Raw genomic sequence first — 17,243 nt, 5'->3', positions numbered from 1 at the left:
GGAAGTTGAGGTCTCCCAGGAGGATGTAGTCGGCGGAGGGGAGGGCATGCGGGCTGACGAAGTCGGCGATGTCCTCGCTGAATTGTGTGCGTGGTCCAGGGGGTCGGTAGATCAGGGTGCCTCTGAGGGTGGTGTTCGGGTTGGTGTGGATCTGGAAATGCAGGTGTTCGGCGCTGGTCAGGGTGTTGTCGGTGCTGGTCGTGAGACGGATGGTGTTCCTGTGGAGGATGGCGATGCCTCCTCCCATCTGGTTGGCGTTTCGGTCCCTCCGGACGATCTTGTAGCCCTCTGGGATAGCGATGGCGATGTCGGGAGCTGAAGAGGCGTTCATCCAGGTCTCCGTGAGGAAGGCGACGTCAGGGGCTGTGGCGTCTAGAAGGTTCCAGAGTTCGATGGCGTGTCTGTGGACGGAGCGGGTGTTGAGCAGGATGCATTTGAGGTGGGTGCTGCTGGTGTTCGACTTGGTGGGTGCTGGTGCGAGGCTGGTCCGGATGCAGGTGAACTTGCAGGCGTGGCAGCTGAAAGGTCCGTGGGTACGTCGTGGAGTGGCTTGATGGCATTCTGGGAGTCGGCTGGTGTTGAGAGCGGTGAGGGTGGCGGCGGAGTACGTCAGGCGGGTCGGTCGGGGTCTTCGGGGGCCAGGGGTCCTGGCGCTGGTCGCGATCCGGTCGCGGACGGGCGCAGACGGGCTTACCTTTGGCGCGCCTTCGGCGCACAATCGGCGCGCCCGCTGCGCGTTCGCACGGTCGCCATATAAGGCGAAGTGCGCGGGTGGGCGGGGCAGCTGGGAGGCGGGAGCGGGGAGGGAACAGAAAGGAAAAAGGGGCGTGGTCAGCGGTGGTGGCGGGAAGCGGGGAGCGGGGAGGGAAGGCGGAGGGCGGCGAGGTAGGCGGGCAGACAGGCAGGAGAACACAAAGGGCTGAAACTGACTAGAAAAAAAAACAGGCACAAATGTCAGACAAAAACTGCTAACACGGGAAGAAAATGCAGTTCAACAAGCACAAATGCTAGACAAAACAAAGCTAAAACAGACGCCAGCGGCGTCAGCCGGCAGCGAGGCAGGCAGCGAGGCAGAGGGCAAGGCGAGGGGGCACACACATCAGCTGGTGGCCGTGCGGCGCGGGGGTGTCCCACAAGTGGAACACCGTGAAAGACTTCTTCACGGCGTTGAGAGAAGGAGCTTTGACAAGCCAGTCGTTGTGATATGGGAAAACTTGGTGGTTATGTTGTCTGAGATATGCCGCTACTGGAGCTAGGCCCTTTGTAAAAATGTGTGGGGCTAACTTGAAACCGAAAGGTAAAACTCCGAACTGATCATGCCTGCCGGATACAGCGAACCTTAGACATTTTTTGTATTTCTTGTGAATTGGTGCACAAGTTACTACTTGTGTAACGATATATCTGTAAGAGACATTAGTTAGTGATAGATTCCTTACCTTAGAATAACCCCCAGGCGTCAGACTGGATCCGGAAAGTTCTGCGTAGCAGTACCCTTGCGCGTCGGTAGGCGTCGTCTGCAGCTCCGCGTCCGTCGTGGGCGTCGTGGGCGCCGTGATGACGTCGTCGGAGTACTTAGACGCCGCCTCCGCGTGCTGACGTCAGTTCTTAGCCACAGCTTTTCCGCGCCAGAAGCGCAGAGCCATGACAAAAACCGACACTGGTGCCAAGAAACTAGGGCCCTGAAAGGGGATGACCTTAACCCTAGATATCGGTTCGCAGAACGGGGAGGATGGGTGGGTCGGTAAGGAATCTATCACTAACTAATGTCTCTTACAGATATATCGTTACACAAGTAGTAACTTGTGCATCTGAAAGAGACACGTTAGTGATAGATTCCTTACCTTAGAATAGATACCCCAGCAATACCATCCCCGTGGTGGTGGGTCTGCGAACCAATATTCACACTAGAAAGTCCTGGAGAACGGAACGGCCGAAGTAGCCATCCCTCCGGACTTGACTGTCCAGGCAGTAGTGCCTCGCAAACGTGTGCAACGAAGCCCACGTAGCAGCCTGGCAAATGTCCTGCAAGGGCACACCTCGGCCCAAGGCAGTTGTAGTGGCCGTGGCTCGAGTGGAATGAGCCCGCAGCCCAACAGGTGGTTCCTTCTTAGCCAAGGAGTAACACGCCTGGATGCACATGATAATCCATCGAGAAATGGTCCTCTTGTGCACCGCTTTCCCTTTCTTAGCGCCCGCGTACCCAACAAAGAGTTGATCATCCACCCGGAACTGGCGTGTGCGATCCAGATAGAACGAGAGCGCACGTTTTGGGTTCAGACGGTGGAGCCTCTCCTCCTCTCTCGAGGGGTGCAGAGGCGGAAAGAAGGTGGGCAATGTGATGGACTGCCCCATGTGGAAGGCCGTGACCACCTTAGGCAAGAAGGAGGGCCTAGTCCTCAAAACAACCTTGTCCGGATGGACTGAAAGGAAAGGAGGCTTACAAGAGAGGGCCTGGAGCTCACTCACTCTCCTGGCAGAGGTGATGGCTACCAGGAAGGCAGTCTTCAAAGAAAGAAGGCGAAGTGGACAGTTATGAAGTGGCTCAAAGGGAGCGCACATCAGAAATGTTAGAACCAGGTTCAAGTCCCACTGAGGCATCACGAAAGGAACAGGAGAAAAGGTATGAGTGATGCCTTTCAGAAATCTGTTTACTATAGGGGACTTTAACAAAGAAGGTTGGTCAGGCAGCCTCAGAAAGGCTGAAAGAGCCGAAAGATAGCCCTTGATAGTGCCCAGAGCAGAGCCCTGCTGGGCAAGAGAAAGAAGGAAGAGAAGAATCTCAGAGAGAGGGGCATTGAGAGGATCCACAGCCTTTGCTGTGCACCATGCCACAAATCTGTTCCACCTGCAGGCGTATACCGTTTTTGTGGAGGGACGCCTGGCTGCCAGAATGATGTTGCAAACTTCAGGAGGCAAGTCAAATGGCCTCAACTGTCGCCGCTCTATCTCCATGCATGGAGGTGGAGACTGGACAGGTTCGGGTGGAGGACCGTCCCCTGCTGCTGCGACAGAAGGTCCTCCTGAAGAGGCAGACGAACCGGGGGATCGACTGACATACTGAGTAGCTCGGGATACCAGTACCTTCGTGCCCAGTCCGGAGCCACAAGGATGACTTGTGCTCGGTCGCGCTTGATCTTCTTCAGCACTCTGGGCAGAAGAGGTATAGGCGGAAAGGCGTACAACAGACCGCAGCTCCACTCACGACGAAAAACGTCTCCGAGCGAGTGCCGCCTTGGAAATTCCAACGCGCAGAACTGATGACATTGCGCGTTCTCTTCGGTGGCGAATAGATCTAACCAAGGCTCTCCCCAACGCAGAAAGAGGCCTTGCGCCACGTCCGAGTTCAGACGCCATTCGTGATCCATCGAGCACCGACGGCTGAGTTCGTCCGCCCTGGCGTTCAGAGAACCTGCCAGGTGTTGAACCACCAGAGTCACGCCCTGATGTTCCAGCCATTGCCAGAGGCGCAGAGCCTCCTGGCATAGGGTCCACGACCCCACACCGCCCTGTTGGTTGCAGCACCACATGGCGGTGGTGTTGTCCGTGAACACCTGCACTGCACTCCCTCGGACAGACGGGAGGAATGCTTTCAGTGCCAGACGGATCGCCCGCAGCTCCAACAGATTGATATGGAGCCGGGACTCCGCCGGAGACCAGAGTCCTCTGATCTCCGCCTCTCGCAAGTGGCCACCCCAGCCCTGGAGGGACGCGTCCGTCACAACTACGTGCTCCGGTTGGGGAAGGGAGAGGGATCTGCCGTTGACCCAATCGCGGTCCGTGAGCCACCACTGCAGCTGTCTCGCAGTGCCCTCCGAGATCAGGACATGGTCGGAAAGGTTGCCCCGGTGCTGGGCCCACTGAAACTTCAGGTCCCACTGCAGAGCCCGCATCCGCCACCGTGCGTGATGCACCAGAAGGATGCAGGAGGCCATCAGCCCCAGAAGCCGCAGCGTCAGCCTGACCGAAACCCGGGATAACGGCCCGAAGATCGGAATCAGGGCCTGAATATCCCGGACTCGCTGTTCGGGCGGGTAAACCCGAAACTGCACCGAGTCGAGAACCGCTCCGATGAAAAGGAGCTTCTGAGAGGGGCACATTGATGGAAACTCCCAGCCTGTGCAGGAGATCCGCCGTAGTCTGGAGGTGGTTGACGACTGCCTGGGGCGAGCCCGCCTTCAACAATCAGTCGTCTAGGTAGGGGAAGACTGAAACCCCTAACCTGCGCAGGTGAGCTGCGACCACCGCCATCACCTTCGTGAACACCCGTGGGGCGCTGGTAAGGCCGCAGGGGAGCACAGTAAACTGAAAGTGCTCGAGGCCTACCGTGAACCGCAGGTAACGCCGGTGGGCCGGCAGGACGGGGATGTGGAAATACGCATCCTGCAAGTCCAACGCTACCATCCAGTCTCCCGGGTCTAGGGCAGCCAAGACCTGAGCCAGTGTCAGCATTTTGAACATCTCCTTCCGGAGGAAGCCGTTGACGTTCCTCAGATCCAAGATAGGGCGTAGGCCCCCTTTGCCCTTCTTGGGTACCAGGAAGTAGTGGGAGTAGCAACCACGACCTACTTCTGGCCCAGGAACGCGCTCGATGGCCCCCTTGGCCAAGAGGGCCGAAACTTCCTCCTGCAGGAGCCGCAAATGATCCCCCGATACGCGGTGGTGTTGCGGTGGCATGGCTTGAGGGGGTCGTCTCGAAGGGGAGGGAGTAGCCCCTTCGGACGATCTGCAGCACCCACCTGTCCGAAGTGACTGTGCGCCAGTGAGAATGGTGATGGCGAACCCTGCCCCCCACTGGCGTCACATGGGCCGAAAAGCACGGACTAGGAGGGTTTAGAGGCGGATGCTGCGGGGGCAGGTGTGGACTAGCTCCGCTTGCCTCCCTGACCGCCTCCACAGCGATTTCCACGGCCGCCGCCGCGCTGGACGACAGTTTGCGGCGAGTGGCTGGCGGCACGCGTGGGGACGCCCCTTCCTTGGCCACGAAAGGAGCGAAAGGCACCCACTTGCTGGCGCGGGCCGAGAGGCCCAAGGACTTGGCCGTAGCCCTGGAGTTCTTAAAGCGCTCGAGCGCGTGGTCTGCCTTGTCGCCAAAGAGGCGACGGCCATCGAACGGCATGTCCATGAGTGTATTCTGGACATCAGCCGAGAAGTTGGCGGATCTGAGCCAGGCGTGGCGTCGAATCGCCACCGTCGTAGCCATCGCTCTGCCCAGCGAGTCAGTTGTATCCAGTCCGCACCTGATCGAATACTTCGCTGCGTCCCGGCCCTCCACTAGGGCTTGGCCGAGTTTGGCCCGTACCTCCAACGGACACTCTGGCAGCACTTCCGCCACCGTTTCCCATATAGAATGGGTGTAACGGCCCAAGAGGCATGCGGTGTTGGAAGACCGCAGTCCTAAGCTAAGGACGAGAATACCTTTTTGCCAAAGGCCTCGTACCTCTTGGATTCCCGGTCAGGGGGAGCCGACGGGAAGGCGGTCTGGGAGTTAGAGACTTGGATAACCAGACTCTCGGGGGTGGGGTGGGTGGACAGGAAACATGGGTCGCCCGGAGCCGGGCGGTGGCGTCTGGCCACGTTCCTATCTACAGGCGAACCTGTAGCGGGCCTGGACCAAGTGCCCAAAAGAACGTCCGACAAGGCCTAATTAAACGGCAGCATAGGCTCCATGGAGCATGACTGCGGCTTAAGGACATCAGTGAGGAGGTTAGTCCTCACGGCCGCGACGGGGAGCTCAAGGCCCAACGCCTTAGCAGCCCTCATCAACACCACACTATATGTTGCGCCCTCCTCAGAGGCCACGGAAGGAGGAGAGACGAATCCAGTGTCTGGAGAGGTGTCCAGGCCACTGGCCTCCCCAAGGTCTCCTGTCCAGTCCATGTTAGACTGACATTCCCTTGTCAGAGGGTCCTCAGACCCCTCCCAATCCTCCTCTTCCCCCATCTCCTGAGACTAAGGGTCGTAAGTGAATGAGGATGGTTCATAGGGATGGAAATCCCCGAACCGCGTTGAGATCGGCGCCGACAGGCTCCGTCCCGACGCCGGAACCCATACAGAGGAGGCATTGGGGACGGCGTCAGCCGAGGCCGACGCCAGAGGGGACACCACACGGACCGACCCCGGGGGGGTCGTAAGGTCCACCGGGGACGATCCAGCGCCCGATGAGGGCCGAACGGCACCCTGCGGCGCCGGGCCCGAAGGCACTGACGACGCCGGGACCGCTGAACCCTGCGGCGCCGAGCCCGAGGGCAGCAGCGGCGTCGGGATCGTGGAGCCCTGCGGCGCCGAAGCACCCGACGGCGTCGGGGGTCGCAGCCCCCGACCCACTAGGGCCCCCAGACGGGTTCGCTGGGCCCGAAGGCGCCGCGGAACCCGTCGGAGAAGAAAGGGACCTCATGGCCATGAGAAAGCGCTCTATCTCCTCCGGTGTCGCGTTCAGCCCAGGGACCGGGGAGTATGGGGCCGAACGCGGCGCCCGTGACCCCTGAGGAGCCGCGTGGGCGGTGTCACCCGAACCCCCGGCCACATCGCGCGAGCGTCGGGGGGGAGTCGGAAGAGCGATGATGTCTCTTCGACTTCTTATGCTTCTTACCTGACGACTTGGACCCGGAGGAGTGGCGCCGACTCCCGGAGCTGTGACGGCTCCGCCCCCCCGACCTGTCCCTCGACCTCCCGTGGGACCGGGACCTCACACGGCACGGGGCCGACTGGCGGATCTCGAGGCGCCTGCGGGACCGCTCCCGCCTGGCCTTCCTCGAGAGGGCCCGACAGTCGGAACAGGCCTCGTCGTCATGGTCGACGCCCAAACACGTCAGGCACAGGCGGTGCGGATCCGTAATCGACATGAGGCGTTCGCACCCGTCGCAGTGCTTGAAGCCGGGCATCCCTAACGGCACCGTCGGAGTCGTGAAGACTTCGAAATAGATCAAAAGATCCAAAAAGTTAGTCAAAAAATGACTAGGGAACTGCTTTTTCCAGATCTGCGCTGGCTGGCGCGGAAAAAAGAAGAACTGACGTCAGCACGCGGAGGCGGCGTCTAAGTACTCCGACGACGTCATCACGGCGCCCACGACGCCGACGACGGACGCGGAGCCGCAGACGACGCCTACCGACGCGCAAGGGTACTGCTACGCAAAACTTTCCGGATCCAGTCTGACGCCTGGGGGTTATTCTAAGGTAAGGAATCTATCACTAACGTGTCTCTTTCGGATATATGGATATAGGCATCTTGGAGATCCAAGGATACAATGTAGTCGCCTCCATTGAGAAGCTGCAAGACCTCTTGAATGGTGACCATGCAGAATAACTGTTTCTTGAGGAATTTGTTTAAATGTTGTAAATCTAAAATTGGCCTCCACTTGTTTTTCTTATTGCGCACTAAAAAGAAGCGGGAATACAAACCTTTCCCTCTCTGATGAAAAGGGACACGCTCTATTGCTCGTTTTTGGATCATTGATGTTATCTTCAACTGTAACAGGTGCAAATGCTTGCGAGCCAAAATTTGAGGAGGCGTTGGTAGAGATGGTTGTACAAATTCTAGAGAATGGCCTAATTGAATTAGTTGGAGGACCCAGCGGTCTATTGAAATTTGTTTCCAACTTTCTAAATAGTGGAATATTTTGCCTCCTACCTTAGGAGGAAGTGGAGAAGTTGCAACTGGCAGAATTAACAGGTCATGGACGTCTTGCAGAATCTTTTTGTCTTCCGGCTTTCCCTCAAAATGAAGACTTGTTGTAGACAGTCACTTACCCCGTGCACCACAAAAGGGGTTTCTTTTATAGTGCGAGGTGCCCAAAGCTATGCCTTTACCGATGTGTTTTTTAATCCCCTGAAGGGCTTTGTCAATGTGCTTCCCCAATAGATCTTGTCCATCGTAGAGCATATCTAGTATCTTTGTTTGGACCTCAGGCCTAAATTTTGAAGCCTTCAGCCATCCCTGGCGCCATAGAACTGCAACCCCAGCTAGCTGACTGAAGCCAGTGGAAGTGATATCCATCGCACAATCAATCTTTGAAGCGGAGCGCTCGCCCTTCAGCAAAACTTTTCTTGCTTCCTCTTTGATGTCCTGAAGAAGATCACTGAGGTAAGGGGCGATGTCTGACCACATTGGTCTGTTGTAGCGCTCCAATAGCGCTAAGGAATTGGAAGATCTGACTGTCAAAGCTGACATGGTGGAAAATCGTTTGCCAATATTGTCCAGTCTCCTACCCTTCTTATCTGGAGGCGCTGAAAGTGGAGCCGAAGGGTTCTTTGATCTGCGTTGTGCCGCCTGGGCAATTACAGAATCTGGTCTGGGGTGACCTGCGAGACAGGCTGGAGCATCATCAGGGGCTTTGTACTTCTTGTCAAGACTTGGTAAGACTGGAGGAACTGTGGCAGGGATTTCAATCTAATGCCTTGATACCAAATATAGTAAATAATTGGCATAGACCTGACCGATTTTTTAACCAGTTCCTTAAAATTGTAAAAGAAGCAATCTTGTTGGTGAGAAGGCATTGGAAGCTCCAAACATCTAGCTGCTCTTTCCAGGAGGTTATGAAATCCTCCAATATCCTCTGGAGGAGAATCCACTTGAGGCGGAGATGGGGACGCTGGTGGAGGGATAATATAATCGTCCCATTCGTCTGGATGTGATGGTGTGTCCTGGATTTCCCCTTCCTCCTGTTGGTCTTCCTCATCTTTGTCTGAAGATGGAAGGAGCTGTACTGGCACTTGAGGTATTGGAAGGGATGGAGTATGAACTTGCACCACAGTGGGGAGAGAAAGCATTGGTGCAGGAGACGGTGCGGGCGTAGGGACCTCTTCTTGTAGTCAAACTGCATAAATTGCAAGTCCGTTAGCAGAGCAGAAGGAAGACAAACCATGTCTGTTGATGTCGTTGTTCAGGATAGTACATTTGTTCATCAAAGAACTGTTTGTCAACAGAGTCCTTTTGATATTTGACATTTAACTCAGATGGGTTTTGAGCCGCCCCAAACATGCTGTCTACATCGGAGTCATCTTCATCTTCTAAAAGAAGAGTTGGCAATAATGCTTGGACCCTACTGGGAGATGTTAAAGAAGGTGTTAACCTCTCTTTTTCAGTTTTGTTATGCAAAAATAATTGTTGCTTTATATTTTGGTGTCGTCGACTAGGTTGTCGTCGGAACACATACCGTCGTCGATGAACCATCGACTGGCATTGTCAAAGTCCCAGTAACCAGTGTAGATGGTAAAACGGTCATAGACGATGGAACTGTCGTTGTCGAGGCGGTCGACAATAGACATGTCGTAGACACTGGCAACAACGTCAACAAAGTAATAGTCGCCATCTTCATTGATGGACTGGTCGTCGTAGTGATCTTTGTCGACGGGCTGGTCATAATCGCAATCTTCGTCGATGACGAAGACTTCCTCATTATCTTTATCGTCAACGACAAAAGAGCTTGGCATGTCGACGACGAAATAGATGCAGACGAGACCGAAACGGTGGCAATGGATGTCGTCGACGAAGTCACTCCGACGACAGTCAGAGAAGGTCTTTTCCTCGTCGTCGGTACCACGGTCGATGAGCTGTCCACCGTTGGGGCTTAAGAAGGCTTTTTAAAAGTATGCTTCACCTTCACTGGAGGGGTAGAGGGGTCTGAAGCAGATCTCTGAAGAGATTTTCTGTCAGAAGTCAAATTCTGAAGAGAAGGAGACGCCCTGGAAGGCAGATCTTGCTTCTTAGTAGCCTCAGAAGACTTTTTGTGTGTCATCTTTTGAGGTTGCTGCGAGGAATGACCTGGCGAGGTGTCCAGAGGTCTTTTCTGAGGTGTCTTTGAGGAGGATCTTGAGGAACCATCACTCTCCTCATAAGACATAGGGTCCTCCCTGTTTTTAAGCCTCTGCAGCAAAATTAACAGCTAAATGATTTTTCATTAAACATTTAGCTCAAGTAAGCAACTTTTTATTTTTTTTAAATGAAGCTAATGATATTTAATGTATCATAATAACATATCTAAATGGAAACACCATTTGTGATGTGTATTTTCAACTGAACAAGAACAGCAAATTGTTCTTCTGAGTAGGCATTAACATCTGAGAAAAAGCATCAAACCTACAATTCTAAAACAGGCATACGTTTCATCAAACTAGGTGGAGATGAACTCCCTTGGATGGAATGAGCACTGTGCCTAAACTGGAGAGCGAGAAGGTAGCCAAAAGCAATAGAGAATCAAGGCATGATCTGTTTAAACCCCTTAAACACCAGGGGGACTTTTTCCTTCATTCTTTGTGGCGCTGGACTTGGCAGACTGGTGATTTGGGCCCACATTAATGTACGTGTGACACCACTAGTAACATCACACACAGAAGTGCTTGGTAGGGATTCACTAGCCCCTCCCTGGTGGGTGGGATACAGGAGGGGCTAAGGGTGGCTATTCCTACCCCCACGCATCCCTTGTTATGCCCACCAGCTCAAACCCACTTGAGGGTGAGGAGGGAGGAAGGTGGGAGAGAGGGCGGAAGGAGCAGTCCAACTCCTCCCAACCACCACAACTAACACTGCACTAACGTAACAAACAAACCAGGAGAACAGGATTGGAAGGGTGGACTAGGAATGTTCCTAGTCCCTTCCACCACAATGTCTTGATTCAATTTCACACATCTCCTTCACATTGCAATGTTTCTCTGTCCAAGAGGAGGATTGGGATACGAAGGAGCTGTGCGTTTGCAGCCCACATAGGTTGTTTGAGAAAAAACAAATATTGTCCGACTCCTTTCTGATCACTTGAATAGATTTTTGTCATGCCTTGGGAGTGATACATTCCTATCGGAAAAAGACTGAATGATACTATCATATATTTGGAGGAAAAATGCTACAAATCTGTCGATTTCTTGTTCAGCGTGTTGTGCCAGCTGGTCAACGAAGCTGATGGAGGTCTAGCACTCCGCTGTAGTAACTTTATGAAGTGTTGATGATGGACATATATCATTGTAGTAGGGTTCAATCCAGCCCATGGGCGACCAAAAGGCAGTAGGCCTAAACCAGCAGCAATCCTCTTTCAGCGACTTTCCTAATTTCCCAATACTCTACACTGGATTCATCACCTCCTGTCAATCTGAACTCATCCAGAAACATATCACTTGTCTGACCACACACAAGAGATCCAGAGGATCAAATTGTGGGGTCAAGCATTGGTATATGTTCCCCTGTCAGTGACTGGAGACAGTAAAACATTGTCCATATATTGGGCTGCGAAGGACAGAACTGTGATGAAGAAAAATACATTAAACATTAAGTGCAGATTATACTTGCCATTGGTTTTCCATGAATATTCGTATGTGGAATGTTAGGCATCTGAGAAGGGAGGAAGTGGGTCACTCCAACTGGGACGCCAAAATGATTAGTTCGAGCTGATCCATTTGCAGATGGGTTGGATATGTGAAAAATAAAAAGGCATATGTGTACATCAAATATAATGAAACAATACAGTGTACATTTGACAAATTGACAGATCACGAATTGCGTATTTTTTAAGCTAAAGGGTTTACACTATAACCACATTTGAATAAAGGTCAGGAGAACAAATTAGGATAGAAAAGCTATAGTACATCGAGAACCCAGCTCCACTTATAGCACTTTTCTGTAATACTTCTAAGCAGGAGGTGCTACAGGCAGTTATAATTTTTAAGGTAAACAAGCTAGAGTAAATATTGTGTTATGTATTGTCAGCAATATTCCTAGGACCATGCATAAAAAAAAATAATCATACAACACTCAATGACTGTCAGTCAGACAGATAAACAGAAATCACACAGCCAGGCCTAGTCTCAGTGAGGCTTGAAAGCTATCCACTATCAATGCAGAGAGAACAATCATCAGCAGTACACGCATCTCGATATCTGACAGGTCAACTGTGGCGGGTTCTGGTTGGACTACTCGTTGATGCATGGTACACATCAGGGCTGCCCTCTCTCGCCACTGCTGTTCCTGCTGTCACTAGAATCACTAATAGTAGCTATTCAGCAAAATTCACAAATAGGAATCCTTCTTTATGCAGAAGACAACATCTGACGGACCTGGCCACCTCGCTCCTCCACTTGATATACACTATTCCACACTAATATTTTGGGATACAAGATTAATTGGGATACGGTTGAGGTGTTGCCGCTGTTCCGTATGAGGATAAGGGTTGCTGTTTGGGCAACAGGTTCCACTAGTGACCTGAACGCCTTACGTATTTGGGGGTGTACGTTAACAGAAGCCAAGACAGAATGGTGTCAGACAATGGCAACCCGCTCTGCCAAAATCAAGGTGGACTATGCTAAATGGTCACAAGTGAATCTGTCCCTATGGGGCAAAATGCAGGTGGCAAAAATGGTCCTAATCCCTAAATGTATCTGTATACTGGAGATGTTCCCCACTTACTGTTCAAACATAAGTCCTGCGAGACAAGCAAGGTGATAGTGAATTTTTGTATATGAATTTTATATGGGGAACCTTGATTGAGGATGTCCAAAATGATAGCTCTCAGACTTTGTAGCAGGATGTAGCTTCTGAATGTACAACATTATGCCATGGCCCACCACCTATAACAGCAAATTTACTTTTGGCCTAAAAGCAAGGGCACCCCTGTGTGGGCAACTATCGAATGAGAGATGTTGTGCCGTGGTCCTGACCTCCAACTGCTTTACGGCCAGAACTCAACCTGGATCCAGGTCAAAAGCTCAATGGTGACTGCAACCAACCAGTCTTGGCTGTGTTCACACAGATTAACCAAAGAGTTGCTTACATACACAACAAGGACCCAAATAGACCATATCCTGATAGGGAATCAACCCATTGTTTGGGAGGTATGGCAGAGACAAGGGATATAGGTAATCAACCTGCTCCTGTTAGAGGGCACACTAAAGCCCTTCAGTACATTACAGGATGAGTGCCACCTATCTCAGACTCAACAAGCATCTGCAATGAAATAGGTCTTGCATTTAAGCGAGTTTAAGCTATTGGCATTGTAAATGGCAATGCCTTTTATTTAAGTTTTAAAAACCAGGACATAAAAAAATACATTGTCATTTACAATGCCAATAGCTCAACATTGCGTAAATGCGAGACCTACTGCATTGCAAATGCTTGTTCTCACTCTTGCTAATTGAGAGTTCGCTGGTCTCCCTGTCTCTTTGTGGTTGGCTCCCATGTGCCACAGAATGCTTAAGGTCCCCAGTATTAGTAGTTCATCCAGGCCAAACTTTTATTTCTTGACATTCTGGGACTTGTAGTCATGGATTATTAACAGATGTGTCCGAAACGGCATCGTTCTCGTTTAGTAATTGGAGTCACTTTTCTATCATTAAATGTACGTTTTCTTCTCGTTTCCCCCGGTCTACACGGGCATAGCTGGCCACTCTCTCCTGCTGAGAAGTATGCCTTGATTCATAGTTGAGAGCCTGCATAGATGTCAGTGGCCCCATGCCACAAAGAGCTTCCAGGTTTCCTCGAATACCTCACCCAGTTGATATATTTATTTGATTTGCGTTCTGGACACGCAATTCTGATTAACGTTTACGCATGCGGAACAAGTACATGAATAGATTCAACACAGAGATTGCAGGGAGACAATGTGATGAACAGCTAGAGTGGCCGCTCTTGAAGCTGGAGAACCAGGATCGAGTATGGCGGGAGGCTCAAGCATCCTGTGATTCTGCGCAAATCGCTTGATCTCCCTGTGCCAAAAAATGTTGCTCAACTAAAGTGGGACGAGTTGTCGCTATATAAAACTGTACAAAAAAGCCAGCTACTCAAGCATGTACTTAGGAAACGGGAGCGTTCTGGAGCCTATGACACTACCAGGAAGTTGCTCCTGTTTAGGAAACATCTATCTTGTTTTTGGGAATCGCCGTGTCGTAGCTGCGACTCCATTGATCCCAGTATGCACAACACATTTTACTACAAAGCTAGGACTGGCTTTAAGTGGGTCCACTTGCCAGCTCAGCTGTGTACTGAGTGGGTGTCCCTTGTGTTGTTGTAAGAAGCTTAAGGAGCGGCGCAACTTCCTGTCTGATGCCAGTGCCGTTCCGGGTACGCCTACTGCGTGATGGCAGCGCGGGGCCACTCTGGGAGTCAGGTGACCGAGACCAGGAACTGGGAGCAGAGACACTTCCACAGAGACGGATAAAAACAGTAGCAGTCAGGGTGGGATGCAGGAGAGAGCGAGAACGCAAGGACAGGGGCCAGAGCACACAAAACAAAGTGAGGGGTTGCAGGGGTAGAGGTATCTGGGACGGTAGGATAAGCGAGATGAAACAATTGGATTGAAAGACCTCCCGAATCAGGTAAGAAAGTTCCTAGTTCCTAGAGAGAAGTCTATGTCATTTACAGCACAGTTTATAGTTTATAGGTATAATTAGAGAGGAGAGAGACGTCCTCCAGGACACTCTGAGGTCGTAACCCTGTTGATTCTGATGCAGAGGAGTATGGGCAGAGCCCAGGGTTAGCAAGGGCAGTGCCCGAAGATACTAGAGGTAGGATGAGGCAGTGCTCTGTTGATATCTTGAAAGCTCTCGGCTTCCTGGTAAATAATGTACCCTATTATTCCTGTGTGCATCGTGCTCTGGAGTACAGAGTACACAAGAAGGGGGAGTTAGCTGTTCAGAGCTCAGCAAGGGGGGGCAGGTGACTGCAGCCTCTGCTGATACCTGATAAACATCCCAAGGCACCTGTGGGTCAGAAAGAATATTTGTGACCTAAGACAGTCAGGTGTTGATCAGCTAACAGTGCTGTTCTTCCGGTGGCACCCACAGGCAGCTGCTTGAGTGGGTTTGTAAAGGCAGGTATTTCCGCCCATCATGCTGTCGAGGCAGACATGTTGGAAGTTGTTGTTTGCTGACCCTCATGCCGTAATAAAGGTGAAGTGAACATTCAGCGCTGCGAAGCGGCTTCGCATCATGTGACGCCTTCAGCCATTCCCATTCTTTTATTCCGTGACCTGTCATTAGTTTGCATTATGCATGTGTGTCAAGAAGTCGCAACCTACAATAAAGGGCATGCAAGCAGAGGCGAGGACAGGCGCCGATTGCAGATGTATACCCAGGAAGAGGAAGACTTGAGGAAAAAAATGATAAGGGGAATAGAGACACTTTGTGGTTCTGGACTTTGGCTGCATGCCGGTTTTTTGAAAGGGCAACACAGCATGTTCAGCGCCTTGAAGCTCCGTCTGCGTCATGAGTAGCTCTCTAATAAATCATGTTTCGGTTTCAGTGTTAGAAGCAGAGATGAAGGTTATAGATAAACAATAGGCAAAGTAATAGGTCTGGCATTGGCAACCTGGTGCAACGTTTATTTTTTTATTTTACGCTGCAAAGGTAAAAATTCTGCCACCTGAACTGTGGCAGTATATATATATATATATATATATATATATATATATATATATAATTGCAATATTCAGTTAAACAAGGCGGAAAAGACGCGAGACGACATGCCCACTCACATCTCCTGTCCAGTACACAATGGAAGAAGGAGGGGCCCCGAGAAGGGGAGAGAGGGAAAGCGAAAGCGTACCATGCACGCGTTACTGCTGACACCGTGCAGGGTCCCCGTGAGCCGACGTGTACGCGAGCACATCTCCTGTCAGACATGCGCATATCTCCCCGACAATAGATCTCGAGGAGCACATGCGCGGCGTCGCCAGGCGAGACCTAAAATTGATACCTTCCCAATACATTTGGCACATCGCCGAGGCCATACCAGACCCCCCTCCCCCCATATTGCAATACTTAAAACATTTAAAGGAGTTTTCTCTGGCTGCTATAATTTGATAGCATATCACTCACACACTGAACCCTTTTTAGCACTTTTGCGCGACAGATGGCAGGGACTACGGCAAACGGACTAGACGGATGATGAATGAAAAGAGGTAATCTGGGATCTGGACAGAAGGTTTAGGGTATCAAGAATGAAACCTCCTCTTTTAAACAATATAGGACTGGCACTGGACCTCCTCCCCAGAGGTGACCCCAGGACTACGGAGCGATAGGAGGGAATGCCTGCATGGCTGCGAGCATGAACCAACACCTGGCATTCATCGCCCAGTGCATTTCTTAATTCATCTCTTTACCACTCATTCCTTGACCATACCCCTCTGAAGGACCTAAAAGCAATACAGGGCAATGGAGGGAGGGGAGAAGCTGCCGAGTGCTACCCGATTTCAGATCTGGAGCATCACTGTCATTGCTCCACATCTACACCCCACTCTTAAGACCTTTTCCTTTACTCACTTTTCTCCTTGCCACCACACCGTGCCCCAGTACGTTCTCCTTTGAATACTGGGCCACTGAAGTCACTATAACTTGTGGACTTGCCATAAGCACAGTGATGTATTTTCAGAGGTCATCAGTGATGGTATCCATTATATCATAGAACATGTCATAAGAGATGTAATGTGTGAGGCCAGAATGCATGTTGTTACTTTAGTTAATTTCAGTGTTTTTAGGTTTCGCCTGGGGCCGGAGCTCCTAGCTCCGCCCAGGAGAAATCTAATGTCCCTACAGTGTGGGGCTTAGTCCCGCCCTCTGTTCCATTGGCTAGATCCATAAATGGAGGCTAGCCATTGGAACAGAGATCTGTCCGTCATGGCCGGACCAGATTCGTGGGCGTTCCCGAGATTTTTTCCCTCTCCACCCCTCTGTGCTCGTCATCTAGGCGGTGGGCGTGTTGTTGTTTTTTAATTTTTTTATGTTTCTTTTCTTCATTCCAGGCCGACCGCCGCCGGAAGAAGTCCAGGTGAGTGCCCGTTCTCGCCCCTTCCCGCTGTCCGTCTTCCCGTTCCTGCCCCTCCCGCTGTCCGTTCCTCCCCCCCCCCCCCCCCCTTCTCCCCCCGCTGTCCTCATAGGCACCGGAGCCGTCGGACACCATGTGCACCAGGTGCCGTGTGTCGGTGTGCCGAGAGCATTGTTTTTAATTAAGGGATGTAATGACTTTTAGTTTATTTTTTGCCGTGTTATGCCTCTATCATACTGCAATTGATTTTGTGCATTGATGATTTTGTTCATAAAGTTTTATTCGAAAAAAGCAGAAAAGAAATCGGAGCGTGGCCATGACGCTCCCAGTCTGCACCGCGGCTGGTGAGAGCGCCTCCGAAACAAGTCTCGACGACAGAAGTCAGTAAGTCGCCATTTGCTTTCGGTGTAGGAAGGAGTAATCGAGGGGTGCTCTCGAGCATCCAGTGGTGGCGCCATTTTGTCGCATTGTACGTTGGGGGAGATAGGAGGCGGCAGGAAGCGGT

At 51.6% G+C, this 17,243-nt stretch overlaps 1 protein-coding gene across 2 annotated transcripts in view; it reads right to left on the bottom strand.

Moving 5' to 3' along the window:
- FAM120A (family with sequence similarity 120 member A) overlaps positions 1 to 17,243 on the bottom strand; it is a 453,805-nt gene that overhangs the window by 239,815 nt on the left and 196,747 nt on the right. For both annotated transcript variants that reach the window (XM_086939166.1, XM_086939165.1), the window contains exon 6: positions 11,276 to 11,373. In XM_086939166.1, the coding sequence (XP_086795292.1) occupies positions 11,276 to 11,373 (98 nt within the window). The remainder of the gene's footprint in view (positions 1 to 11,275; positions 11,374 to 17,243) is intronic.

This window comes from Lissotriton vulgaris, chromosome 9 (genome assembly GCF_964263255.1).
Source record: "Lissotriton vulgaris chromosome 9, aLisVul1.2, whole genome shotgun sequence".
Lineage (NCBI taxonomy): Eukaryota > Metazoa > Chordata > Amphibia > Caudata > Salamandridae > Lissotriton > Lissotriton vulgaris.
The sequence above is the reverse complement of the archived record's forward strand: the minus strand, read 5'-3'. Positions and strand labels throughout refer to the sequence as shown.